At 36.6% G+C, this 12,015-nt stretch overlaps 1 protein-coding gene across 7 annotated transcripts in view; it reads right to left on the minus strand.

The window, feature by feature from the left end:
- The window catches only part of ABCC9 (ATP binding cassette subfamily C member 9), a 73,430-nt gene that overhangs the window by 24,409 nt on the left and 37,006 nt on the right, over nucleotides 1–12,015 (minus strand). For 3 of the 7 annotated variants that reach the window (XM_062009074.1, XM_062009034.1, XM_062009042.1), the window contains 9 exons: nucleotides 11,739–11,844; nucleotides 10,278–10,316; nucleotides 6,727–6,765; nucleotides 5,074–5,175; nucleotides 3,611–3,695; nucleotides 3,023–3,103; nucleotides 1,687–1,824; nucleotides 1,068–1,193; nucleotides 438–534 (listed from right to left, as the gene is read on the minus strand). In XM_062009074.1, coding sequence (XP_061865058.1) covers nucleotides 438–534; nucleotides 1,068–1,193; nucleotides 1,687–1,824; nucleotides 3,023–3,103; nucleotides 3,611–3,695; nucleotides 5,074–5,175; nucleotides 6,727–6,765; nucleotides 10,278–10,316; nucleotides 11,739–11,844 — 813 coding nt within the window. The remainder of the gene's footprint in view (nucleotides 1–437; nucleotides 535–1,067; nucleotides 1,194–1,686; nucleotides 1,825–3,022; nucleotides 3,104–3,610; nucleotides 3,696–5,073; nucleotides 5,176–6,726; nucleotides 6,766–10,277; nucleotides 10,317–11,738; nucleotides 11,845–12,015) is intronic. The other 4 variants (XM_062009061.1, XM_062009082.1, XM_062009051.1 and 1 more) reach the window with 3 other exon arrangements.

Consider the following 12,015-nt stretch of genomic DNA (forward strand, 5'->3'; position numbering starts at 1 on the left):
CCAAGGAGGAGCTGAGAATACCTACAAGTTTAATCACTTGATGGCATTTCAAATGTCTGGAACATTCACAGATATCTTGTGTAAGGCTACATCTGATCTAACATTATTATGCCAATGACTAGGCAGAGCTATGCCAATTTGTTTTAATTACAACTCTTACTGTTATTTTACTTATCTCTCACTCTTCAATATCTCCAGACAGTTTGACTTAGCAGAGAACTTGTCTTCTCCCTGCAGAATGTTTACAGAAATGTATGGAGAATCCTTTAAACAAGTCATATTATAAACAGGTCAAAGTATTGGACTTTCCACTGCTATTACCAAGTGCCATCAATATCTGCAGACTTCAGACAGTCACTGAGAACTTCCAGCTATTCAAATGGAAAGGCAATAGACCATGGTAATAAGAATAAATACAGTGAAAAGATAAAACGTACCTTCATCTTCATCTTCCAATTGTGCTTTAGATTCTCTGGGGTACATGGCCCTTCTAAGGGTTTTTCTTTCAAGAGTAGTCTGGTCAGCTTCCATTTCCTGTAACAAGGAAACTTATTGTAGCACCAACAACCTCAAAGAGAGACTTTATTTGATCCATTTATCTCACAGAATGCAATAACATGGTATTTTAGGATTTGTCTTTCAGAAAGTTCTGCTTTATTCTCTTCCTTCCCTCTCCCTTTCTTTCATTCTTTCATTCTCTCTCTTCTGAAATGATAAAACTTAAAAAAACACAGTCTTCAGAGAATCCTAAATGCCCATAGAAATAATAGACAAAAAGGTTAAGAGATACTTTAGGAAGCGTCTTAGTCCTTGCCACAGCGAAGGATTAGTTGTGCATCACATTTCAAAAGGATGTTTTCCTAACATGTCTTTACAAACCACCCATGATGGATATACCACACACTTCCTAGACCTTCTGAACCTTAAAGTTCCTTGTAGTTCATGTGTTTTTTTTCCTTAAGGTCTATTTTAAAATTTGCTTTCTGACATGGTTAGGTTGTTTGAGAAATTAACTGAAAAATATTTATTATCAGAAAGGTCATCCTTGCCCAAATGCTTTTATTTACCTTTTCCAATTCTTGATCCTGGCGATTCATCAAGGTTTTCCAGTGTTCATATAGCTCAGTGTCCTTGTTTTGGATATCCTTTAGTGTCCCTTCTCTAAGCACCATTCCATCCTTCATTGCAATTATCTAGGTGAGAAAGCAACCAACAGGTCTACTCACCAACATAGATACCGTAATCACTGACCTAGATCAGGTGATACTGAGACATGTCTCAGTATAAGTGAGGTTATTATTATCCAAATGTATGTGCTCATTTTCTCCAATATTTTATTAATAACTTCTTAAGTTTGTTGACACAGTTCATAAACTAAAACTTCTATAAACCATGCTTACCTGTACTTGTAAAAAGCGTGCACAAGACATAATAAGTCATAATTCTCTGGTGGCTTTCAATCAAAAAAACCCTCCATAAATAATGTAAAAATAAAATTGTTCCTTCTGCCACAAAATCTATATTATGTACAATGACAGCCACATGACATTAAGAAGGAGGGACTCCATTAAGAAGGAGTTTTTCTCCATTACAGAGAAAAGTAATGATCTCATTAAGTGTTATGGTGCTAACTGCAAGTCTACATTCATCACTAGCAAACCTGCATCACAGTATTTCTTCTCTTACCCAATCAGCATGGGGTAGATACTGTAACTTATGTGTCACCAGAACAAGAGTCCTCTTGTCTTCTTGCAAAAACTTCAAAATCCCTTCCTGCATTAGGTGATCACTTAAATGTATGTCCAGTGCAGAGAATGGGTCATCCTAAAATTTAAGAATATTACAACTGGATAAAAAAGTAAGTTTTCTTTCAAGAGTTTTTTAAAAATAGAAAGCATTTACCATTACATCTCTAATGACTAAGACCTAGTCACAGGGCTGCACTACGAAACAGTTAGAATCCATTGCCCTTCTGTTCGTAGCAATGGACTCAGTTTTTTTGTGTCTAGATATCTGTAGTGCTGGTGCCACACCGACAATGTGGAGTAATCCTGATCAGGAACATCAGAACTGCAATTTGCCATGCAAATTTGAAAATGCCAGGATCCAGCAACAAGCTTAGGCCTAATGTTGATGGAAAACTGGCACAGGAAAGTTAAAGCAGTTAGGAACTGTTGCAGTTTCCTCCAAACTAAACTGCAGATGTTGTTCGTCTTCACTTTGATTGTGGCTAGCAACAAGACATTTTTATTTTATGTAAGAACAGAAGTCCTTGGTTAATTTTGAAGAGGCTCAAACAGCCTCTTTGCAAACAGTAGCCTCCTGAAATTCTTGACATGCCTTGAGGTTAGCAACAGGGAAAGGAAAGTTTGTCCAAATCCACGTCACTCTGCAAGACAGTGCCTAACTGTCAGTTTGTTCATTTCTCGCAAGTATTTGCATTATGGTGCTTTGCCTTATCAGAAGCCCTTCTAATTTCAGTGGGACTGTGTTGGTAGTAGGTCACCACTGTGAATGAGCAGAAGTTAGACAATCTACACAGCTCTCGCAGTGTTAATCCTTGTAGAAAATCCCACCTTCATCAGTCTCCCAGTACATTTTGGTGCTGCCTCCGGTAGTTGTTTATTTTTGATCTCTATAATTTGGATTGATAGAACAAGGGGAGATGATGTTTAGATCAGATATCAGGAAAAACTTAAAGGGTTGTTAGACACTAGAATAGGCTACCCAGGAAGGTGGTGGAGTCACCATCATCGGAGATATTCAAAGGACAGATAGATGAGGTGCTGAGGAACATGGGTTAGTGGTGGGCTTGGCAGTGTTAAGATCATCAAGTCTAAGTGATTAGACTTGATGATCTTAATGATCTTTTGCAACTATAATGATTCCATGATTCTATGATTTGGAAGCGAATACAAGCCCCTATAGTTTTCTAAATCCAACATAATTTTTTCTAAAGCTAAATATAAGAAATGACAGTTTTATTACCAACTTTCCATGCTCCGTTTGAAAAAAATCTTACCAAGAAGACAATGTTGGTGTTCTGGTAGAGTGCTCGAGCTACACAGATTCTCTGTCGTTGGCCACCACTTAAATTAATCCCCTAATAAGTATAATGGATGAGAAATATACATCCTTGAATAAACATTATGATAGGACTTTGGCAATGTAATTTCTTACAATTACACAGAGTCTAAATAAAAATAAAAACCTTTGTTAAAAATGCTAATTCTATTGATAAACAAGCATAATCCTCCTATAATATCAGAAGAAAAATTATTATTCAGCAAGTAATAATGGGTAAGTGTAAACTATGAAGAGCTTCTCTAAGCACAGTAGGCTTTTTAGATTGAAAAACATAATCAATACTAGAATCGAATTCTGCAAGCAAAATATAGGAGACATTTCTCAAGAAATTCCATTTGAGAAATGACTGAAGAAGGAAAAAAGTTTTCAGTTTTTTTTTTTCAGTAACCCCTGGTGAATTACAATTATTTACTACGATTACCAGGATGGCAATGTAATATAGAATAGAACTGTCTGACTGACATTAGAGAGCACTTTCTTAATACATAGGCTAAGCAGACATAAACCCACTCATATTATTTACCCTCTCTCCAATTTCTGTCTGATCACCAAATGGTAGTAAGTCAATGTCAGGCTGCAGAGAGCATGCATCCGTAACAGCTTTATACCTGTGAAAACAATGTGGTCATTGCAATTATTTAATCAGACATTTATTTTGACTAACAAAAAAACCTGCAGCTCAAATTCATTGCAAAGTTATTATGGCTCTGTAATTGCTGGATAATTGCAAAAATAAATAGGGCAAAACAATTATTCAGCAACTAATAAAGGAGTGTTGCAAACTAAGTATTGTGAAAAATTACATAGTTACTAAAAACCTTTATTAGCAAGCCTACTTTTGAAATATTCAATGAAGTAATTTATTAAGTACATTCCTCCCTATCATGGAGCTGTTTTGCTGGACTCTGGAGTATTTGAAGCCATTTCCCAATGAGTTATAATTTTTTTCCTCCTTTAGGTACGTCTTCATTTACTTCAGTGTGATATTATAGGAGAAAGATCAGTGCTTCTGATCTTACCAAAACAAGGAAACCTCTTTCATAAACATGAAATTTGTTGTGAGATTTCTCAGTTTGCCAATAAGCAGCTGGGATCAGACTACTTGATTGGTGTAATTCAGCCTTGACCTTTTGATATAAGTGAAGTTTGATGCAGTAGCTCGAGAATCTGGTCCCTAAAATTTTAGATGTTTATCTGGATTTTGAGATATCTAGACACTGCTAAGTTTTATTAGATGGGAGTTAAGTCATACATCTTAACAAAGCACACACAGAGAGAAATGGTATATATTTTTAATAACTTAAAGAGTGTTGAATTTGAAAACATCAGCAATTTGTTTTCCTTAAATCAAGTCATTTTTTCCACTGCATTTGTTAGCTGACCTTTTAGAAGGACACAAGAAGCAAGTGCTGGATAAGCACAACAGAAGCTGTGCACCTCAGCTTCCATGCTCCTTTCTCCTGTATTTCTAAAGGAAGAATTAAAGTTATTTCCTGGAGGCACTTCACCTTCGTATGTGCAGTGTTTTTGTAAAGTGGCTGCTTCAGTAACTTGATCACAGCAGGATTAACATATAAACTCAATGGAAACGTGCCTACAATCTGTCTTTCCAGAGTCCTCTGGCAACCTCAGGCTCCATTAAACAAAACAAAAACATGTCAGTAGTCTCCAAAGATGGGATTCATCTCACCTAACTTTAGCTACTTGAAAAATATACACATGGCTTCCGCTGTATTCTGTGGAGAGCCACTGCCACTGTGTGATTCCTCACAAACATCTGAGACGTGCACTCTGCTTACAGAGAGAGCCTTGAAAGACTAATTTAGAACAGAAATCTTCATTTGAGATAGCTAAAGTCAGGTTAGCTAAATCCAACTCAGGGTTAATGTGCATTGATATTTTTCCGAATCTACAAGCGTCCTCCAGAAGAACAAGTCAAAAACCTCTCTAAAATAAGCTGACATTTGCAAGGAGATTGATATTTACCTCTGTTTATTAAATGGGCTCCCAAAGATAATGTTCTCCTCCACGGTTGCATTCAGCAGCCATGGTTTCTGAGCTGCATAAGCCACTGAGTATCTGTTTCTGCTGTAGACAGACAAAGAGCATGAGTAAAAAGCAAAGCACTCACCCACATTATGAAATGTCCGAGAATCATGTTTTAAAAAATTAATTATATGAATGTGTATTCATAAAAATACAAAAAAATACATAGGCAAAGCAACTGTTACAAAAGTGAAGGGAAGAATTTTAAATTAGATGCTTTTGCTAGAACAGCACCCACTCTCTCTCCTGATGGCAAAATCTATACCCTGAGTTGTGTTTTATTCTATGAGAAACAGCTGGTACCCATCTCAATCTAGTAACTGAAACTTCAATCCAAAGGCAATTTACAAATAATTTAAATTATTGAATTCTCACAAGAATAGCTATTTGACATTTTTTTTCTAATATCAAAACAGAGAGTGAAAATGCACTGTTCAAATGACATCCCTACACTTGACTTGCTGCTTTCTGGAGTTCCATATTATTTGCATGAAATACTTTTTTCTCAATTAATACTCTTTTCTTTTAAGTCTGTTAGACTTTTAGTGGGCTGCCATAATATTAGAAACGAAGGCAGTTTAGTACAGATTGGGAAGGAACCGCTACAATCTGCCTAATGTTTATTAGACATACGTTTAATACCTCTAACTAATGAGTTGTGTACAACAGGGTTATGAATGTTCTTTACTTCTGGCTACTTTGCCTATGTACAGTGGTATAAAAGGTCATGTTATTTAGATATAGTTCTGAGATGTATGAGAAAGGACGTGTCAACTGGTACCAGCATATGGATCTGAACATTTATCTTCCTTCTCAGTCTCTTTGATGGTATTGCTTCAAACCAAACATTTGATATATCTTTGTATGTAAGCATCTAGGATTTGCTATTGAGAGAGAGGGTGCTTAGGTATGAGAAACAGCTGGTTAGAAGCGGTCAGTAGTATTCCCCCAAATTTTGGAGTTTTAGCAGTTCAGTATGCACAAATATGAAATATGTCCTCAGGTTTATCAGGTAGCAAATCACAATATGGCTCCCAACCACAGCTAAGTGTGCCACTACTTTTCTATCATTTATAATATGTTTTTTGTTTAACTTTTCCTTCTTTCAAATATTCAGGCCCTTCCTCTAAAGCCAGAGATAGAGCCACTGCTTGACTTCATCCAGAGCACTGCTATCTCCCTTCACACACAGTGTGCTCCACTCCATCACTCAACTGTCAGGATGAGTTACAAGCAACACAAAAGCAAGTGCTGATCAGAAAACATGCCATCATATGGAAAGGTACACGTAATGATATCTTATAATTAGAGATCCTGTCTTCCAAGATATGGAGCACACTAAACTCCCAGTGATGCAAAACAGGAGCTGGGAGCACTGAACATCTTTCACATAAGACTGAGGTAGTGGTACAATGGCTGGAGAAGTTTGGGATCCACTGGATTTAAAACAATCTGCCAGTTAATCCTGCAGTAAATGATTATTGACATGATAAGAAAAGACAGAGATGGCAGAAGGGGACAAAGATGAAGGTTTGATGAAATTCTGAAGAAATTAATGACTGTATTATGATACACTGAAAATAAAAATAATACCTTCTGGGTGCTTCAAAAGAAGATTCCGTTTCATTTACACTGTAAGTTATGGTAAATAATATTTAGTAAGCAGGAAACAGGGAGAACAACATTTTGTGCAAGTTTTATATATAGGGAAACTGAAGTGAAATAATTATTTTAAGAACTCAACATCACTTTGGGGGTTTTTGTTCTTAAAGGGAAAATAAACAAGCTCTAAGTAAAAGCATTAAACTTTTCTAAATACAGCATTTTCATATCTGTAGTGTGTAGTGGCTAAACAGACAAGTTATGTTGTTAGAAAAGATATTTAAAAGTGTATTGTAAAACCTATTAAAAATTGAATTATTAATTATTACTATTACATGTGCAAATAAAAGGTTGACAAACAATGTTAGCTTCTCCACAAAGTTCTACCAATGACTTGCAAAACTGGGAACTAATGTCAAATTTCCCCTGCAGCAAAGGTAAGATTTTCAGATATAGTTTTGAATCAGAACAGATTTTGAACCTGTTTACAGTACTAAGGCTGCATCAAGCTGTACATAGCACTAAAACACCTAGGCTTTCCTTGTCAACATCCTCTTCTTATGGATCATATCCATGAGATATATTTTGAACAGCACATAATGACAGTAATGAATGATTTTTCAACTTGCTCTGTTAGTTAAGCAACTTATTAACAGTGTCAAGGGCATGGAATGGCAGTAAGAGTAGTTCTGGACCAGCAATACTGCTCATGTCCAGGGAAGGTGACAAATCACTACAAAGTCTAAAACCTAAAAAAGCAAATTTTTGCCAGGTAGATTGAAACAGGCATTAGAAGGGACTAGAAAAATTACATTAATATGTCACTATAACTTAAAAAAAACTCCCACACTAGCAATCCCCCTCCTCCCAAGTCTCTGAATCCTCCAAATGAAATAATTTATTGCTGGTACAGAAATATCTGCTTGCTTGCTGGGATACCAGTAACTGCAGCTGCAATCATAAGCAGAGGATTCAAATCTGGCAAAAGGTATAAAAAAAATTTAATAGAAGAGCCCTCGTAATGCCAGACTCATGTATTCAGCATCTTCCCAAAATGACAGAACTGAGACATATTGCATTCTGTGATGCACAACAGCTAACAACTTTGATAATACATGCCCCCTAAAGTGGACAATCAGTGTGTGTCTTTCAAGCACCTATCACCAGAGAAGATGCTGTATTAGAAGTGAATAAGCCATATAGGTTATCTCAAAAGGGTCAAAGATCTATAAATTGAGTCTCAAAACAGACTTTTCTTCACTAGAGTTGGTCTTTTATTCAGCAGAATTTTTCAGTCTTCTCTACAACAGAAAAAAGTTAGAAGAAAGTAAAAGAGAGAGACTTCAATGGTAGTTTAAAAAGATTCCAGAAATTAGGTCAAGTCAATCAAAAAAAGCAAGCCAAACAGAAAAGAAGAAAGCCTAAATTTCCTCTATTAAAAACCCCTAAGCTTTTCTCAGCAGAGCATTGAAGTGGTGGAGAAAAGGATAACGATTTCATGTGTATATTTGGGAGTGCCTTATGAAGTACAATTTATCAAAAACTATGCACAAGCCTTGCAAGCTCTGTTACAATTCCATACTGGATTTTACATGCTTGCCATTCTAATAAAATAGATTATCTGAAAGAACAACGACTAAACTCAGAATCTCAATTTCCTTAACTATTCTAGCTTAGTTAGAAATTTAATTCTATGCTTAGCTTGATAAATGCACTGTAATTCCTCCAAATTCTGGGTATGATTTCTGTGAGAACCCATGTTCATTAATAATCTTGTGAATAAACACATATAAGACCTTTGATGGAGCCTTCACAAATAAAGGGATTAAGAATTTGGTTTTGTACTTTATTGCCGTACTGAATCTGAAGGAGTCGTGTGAGCTTGCTGAGCATGGGAGTGGGCTGAAACTGAAACTCCTGAGACTTCTAAAAAGAGTATTTTATTTGCCCACTGGGAATAGTAATATTTGCTCTAATTTCTTTATTCATTGAAATGTGGCTATTTATACTGGTGTTTATTCTGTACAATAAAAACATACATATTCCCTAAAATGAGGTATGGTGAATTCATATCTGAAATGGTAGGAAGGGCTAAACTGATTACATTGATTAGATATTTTTATGAGATTTTGAATATATAAGATGATCTGTCAGAAATTTATTTCAATCAAAGTTTTAAGGATAAGTCAAAAAGAAACCTTCTTGAAGTCTGGACAACGTTTTTGCTAACTCTAGATGTTTTAAAATAGACTAATGATTCTCCAACCAGGCCCAGATTCCCTCAGCCTGCAAAATGAATATAGAAGAGAAAAAAGAGATACAAAATCTCTAGGATATCACTGCAACAGCAGAATGAACTTTTTCCTCTGCTAATATAGGCAAGAGATTCGAGGCAAGGGCCAAGAACCTACACAGATTCTATCCAACAGTTTGGAGGAATTTGTTTCTGGCCCTACAACCAGCCATAGGATAAGAAAGTATGCTGAGTCTGGCTACCGATATTTATCTGACTGCCCATGTATCCATGTATGGATAATGTTTTCTGTGAGATACTGTAGTTATAACCTTTTAGTAAGCAGTTATACTTGGTAATGATTCTGAGGGGAGCAGCCTTCCACAGCTTGAGGGCAGAACGGGTCATTTGGGAGGATCTATTTAATAATTCTTGCGTTTCCCATGCTTTTCACTTAGTATATAACCTGTTTGCACAGAAAATTAGTTCAATGTACAGAAAATGTATACCAAGTGAAGGGCTTCCACTTGGCCACTCTTTGGCTTGGTGTAGATGGTGGGAATACGTCACTCAGATCTGAAACAGGCTCAGCTGAATCACTGCATCCAGATAGCCTCATGCTTCAGTGTTTAAGAAGTCCCTAGCTGATTGCTCACTGGGAAAAAACAAAAAGCCATCTCCTTGTCTAAGATTTGTAATGTATCTGAGGCATGTCTTGTACAAGAGAACTTGTGATCTGACATAATATTTTCCCTGGCCAAGATCTCTTATAGAAAGATACACTAACATACTTTCCTTCGTAAGATCCCAAACCAATGACAACCCTGGCAGTGGGACATACAGCTGTCATGGCAGACAACCACAACAGCAACATTCAAGACCTGTGATCGACTTTCAAAATAATGGATTGCATGATTACCTCAACATAACTGGGGCTGAAATCAGATCACAATACGGGTTGGAAGGGACCTTAAAAGATCACCTAGTCCATCCCCCCTGCCAGAGCAGGACCACCTAGAGTAGGTCACAAAGGAACTTGTCCAGGTGGGTTTTGAATGTCTCCAGAGAAGGAGACTCAACAACTGATCTGGGCAGCTCGGTCCAGTGCTACGTCACTCTCATCCATCATTACTATTATTGTATTGCTATACCTGCATTTGTTGGGGAATTCACCTAGGCTGAATTTCATCCTTAGATCAGTAGCTGAGTTAGTCATGCATGTGGAATCACATGGAAAGGAATTTAAAAGAGTAGATAGGACCTTTGTTATTATGGTTTTGTAAAGTATAAGATCCACTTAGTTAAATACCTGAAGCATCCTTCTGTATTCATCTGTTTGTCGGGCAGTCTGAAATTACCAGCAAAATATAACCATGTTTGCATCATCTCTATCACGGTAGAAATCACAGTTTGCAATTAAAAAAGTCACTCAGTAAGGCCTGACATGCTTGCTAAAACCCAAGTTACCTGTTTGGTTAAGTACAGACTGCTAATCAGCTGATAAAATTATCTTAATCCCTCTTGAACAATGTGAAACTTACATAATATTTCATAATCTTTCTCTAGTATCTTTCTAAGATTTCTCTTTTTCTCTAATCTTCCTAATATTCCATGTTTTACTGTAGGACAGTTTTGTTTCTTTCTCAAGCATACCTTTGAAAACAGTTGTTCAAACAATTTTAAGGTACATTCTAATCCTTATATTTTCTTAAGTTATCCAGAAAAAAAGAAGCCTGCTTGTGAAGCTGAAATCTTCATTATATGTCTCAAAGACATTAACTGTGTTCTTCTTTCAAATCTTAAACTCACATATAATTAAATTAAATTTAGTCTTGCCTTGGCTCCAATTGTACCTGCTACTCCAGTGAGATTGTGTGTTTAGAATAGCAGACAGTGAAATATGGCTAGAGAACAAATATGCCATGCATATTAGCACAGGAAAAGCAAAAAAAATAAAATACAGCTTACAATATTGCTGTAAGAAAAAGATGACAAAGGAGGTTACTAGATAAGGGATGGGGCAATGAAATATTCACTTCTGTGACAAAAAGCTAAGTATGAAGAGTTTTAAGGGAACAAAACCAATCTGTAAAATCAAAGAACAAGTCTTGAAGTTACAGCACATCCCTTCCACAGCCTCTGCCCTGCTTAGGCAGGAAGAGTGATTGTTGCCCCACTTAGCTTCTGTAGTAAGTTCTCATTCACTGGGTCTGAATCTGTGTGGATTCCAAGCCTGACTTCACTCGCATTTTCTTCTTCAGCAATACTTTTTTCACAGCCTTTACTCTTTAGGTATTTGGTGTCCTCAGGCTGTTTTCTGAACACATTACTGTGAAGAGTAACACTGACTTCCATAGGTGAAGCTTGGGTAGATACCAGGGAACGGGAAAACCATTGCTTACCAGTGTGTACAGTAGCAGCATAACAATACTGACTTGTGACTTCAATTTTTGTGAGTACTGGAGCCTATTTCATAATAGGAATAGTATATGCTTTATATTTAGGTCATTTCTAAGGCTAATATACTAATCACCAGACCAGCCTCTTTACCCTTCTGAGGGGAAACTCTCCTCTGCCTGCTCTGAACCAAGATAAAATAGCAATGAAAATCCTTCATGAAGTTTGCAGGTGATGCCTTCCAGAGAGGATCTGGGTGATGATAATCATTCCACATGTAGCTCTGAGACATGAAGTTTACATTATTCACAGCAAATTCCAACTACCTTCTTCTTCAATTAAATACAGCACTTAACAGACGTATGAAACGTACTTGTTCCAGTGAACTTTTCCTTCCAGTGTCTGCATCTCTCCCAATATAGCAAGAAGAAGTGATGACTTGCCACAGCCAACTTGACCCACAATCATTGTCATCTGACCTGATAATAATGATAACAACAAACACTTTTTCAAAAAGAAAAAAAAAACCCACCAAACAATTCTACTCAAGTCCACAATGTCCAAGGAGATCCAGTTCTAGAACACTTGAACTGATTGGTTAAATTAGTTAGCATCCATAACATGAATGGGAAGTACTTCATATAGTCATC

This window comes from Colius striatus, chromosome 1, assembly GCF_028858725.1.
Source record: "Colius striatus isolate bColStr4 chromosome 1, bColStr4.1.hap1, whole genome shotgun sequence".
In the NCBI taxonomy this organism is placed as follows: Eukaryota; Metazoa; Chordata; class Aves; order Coliiformes; family Coliidae; genus Colius; species Colius striatus.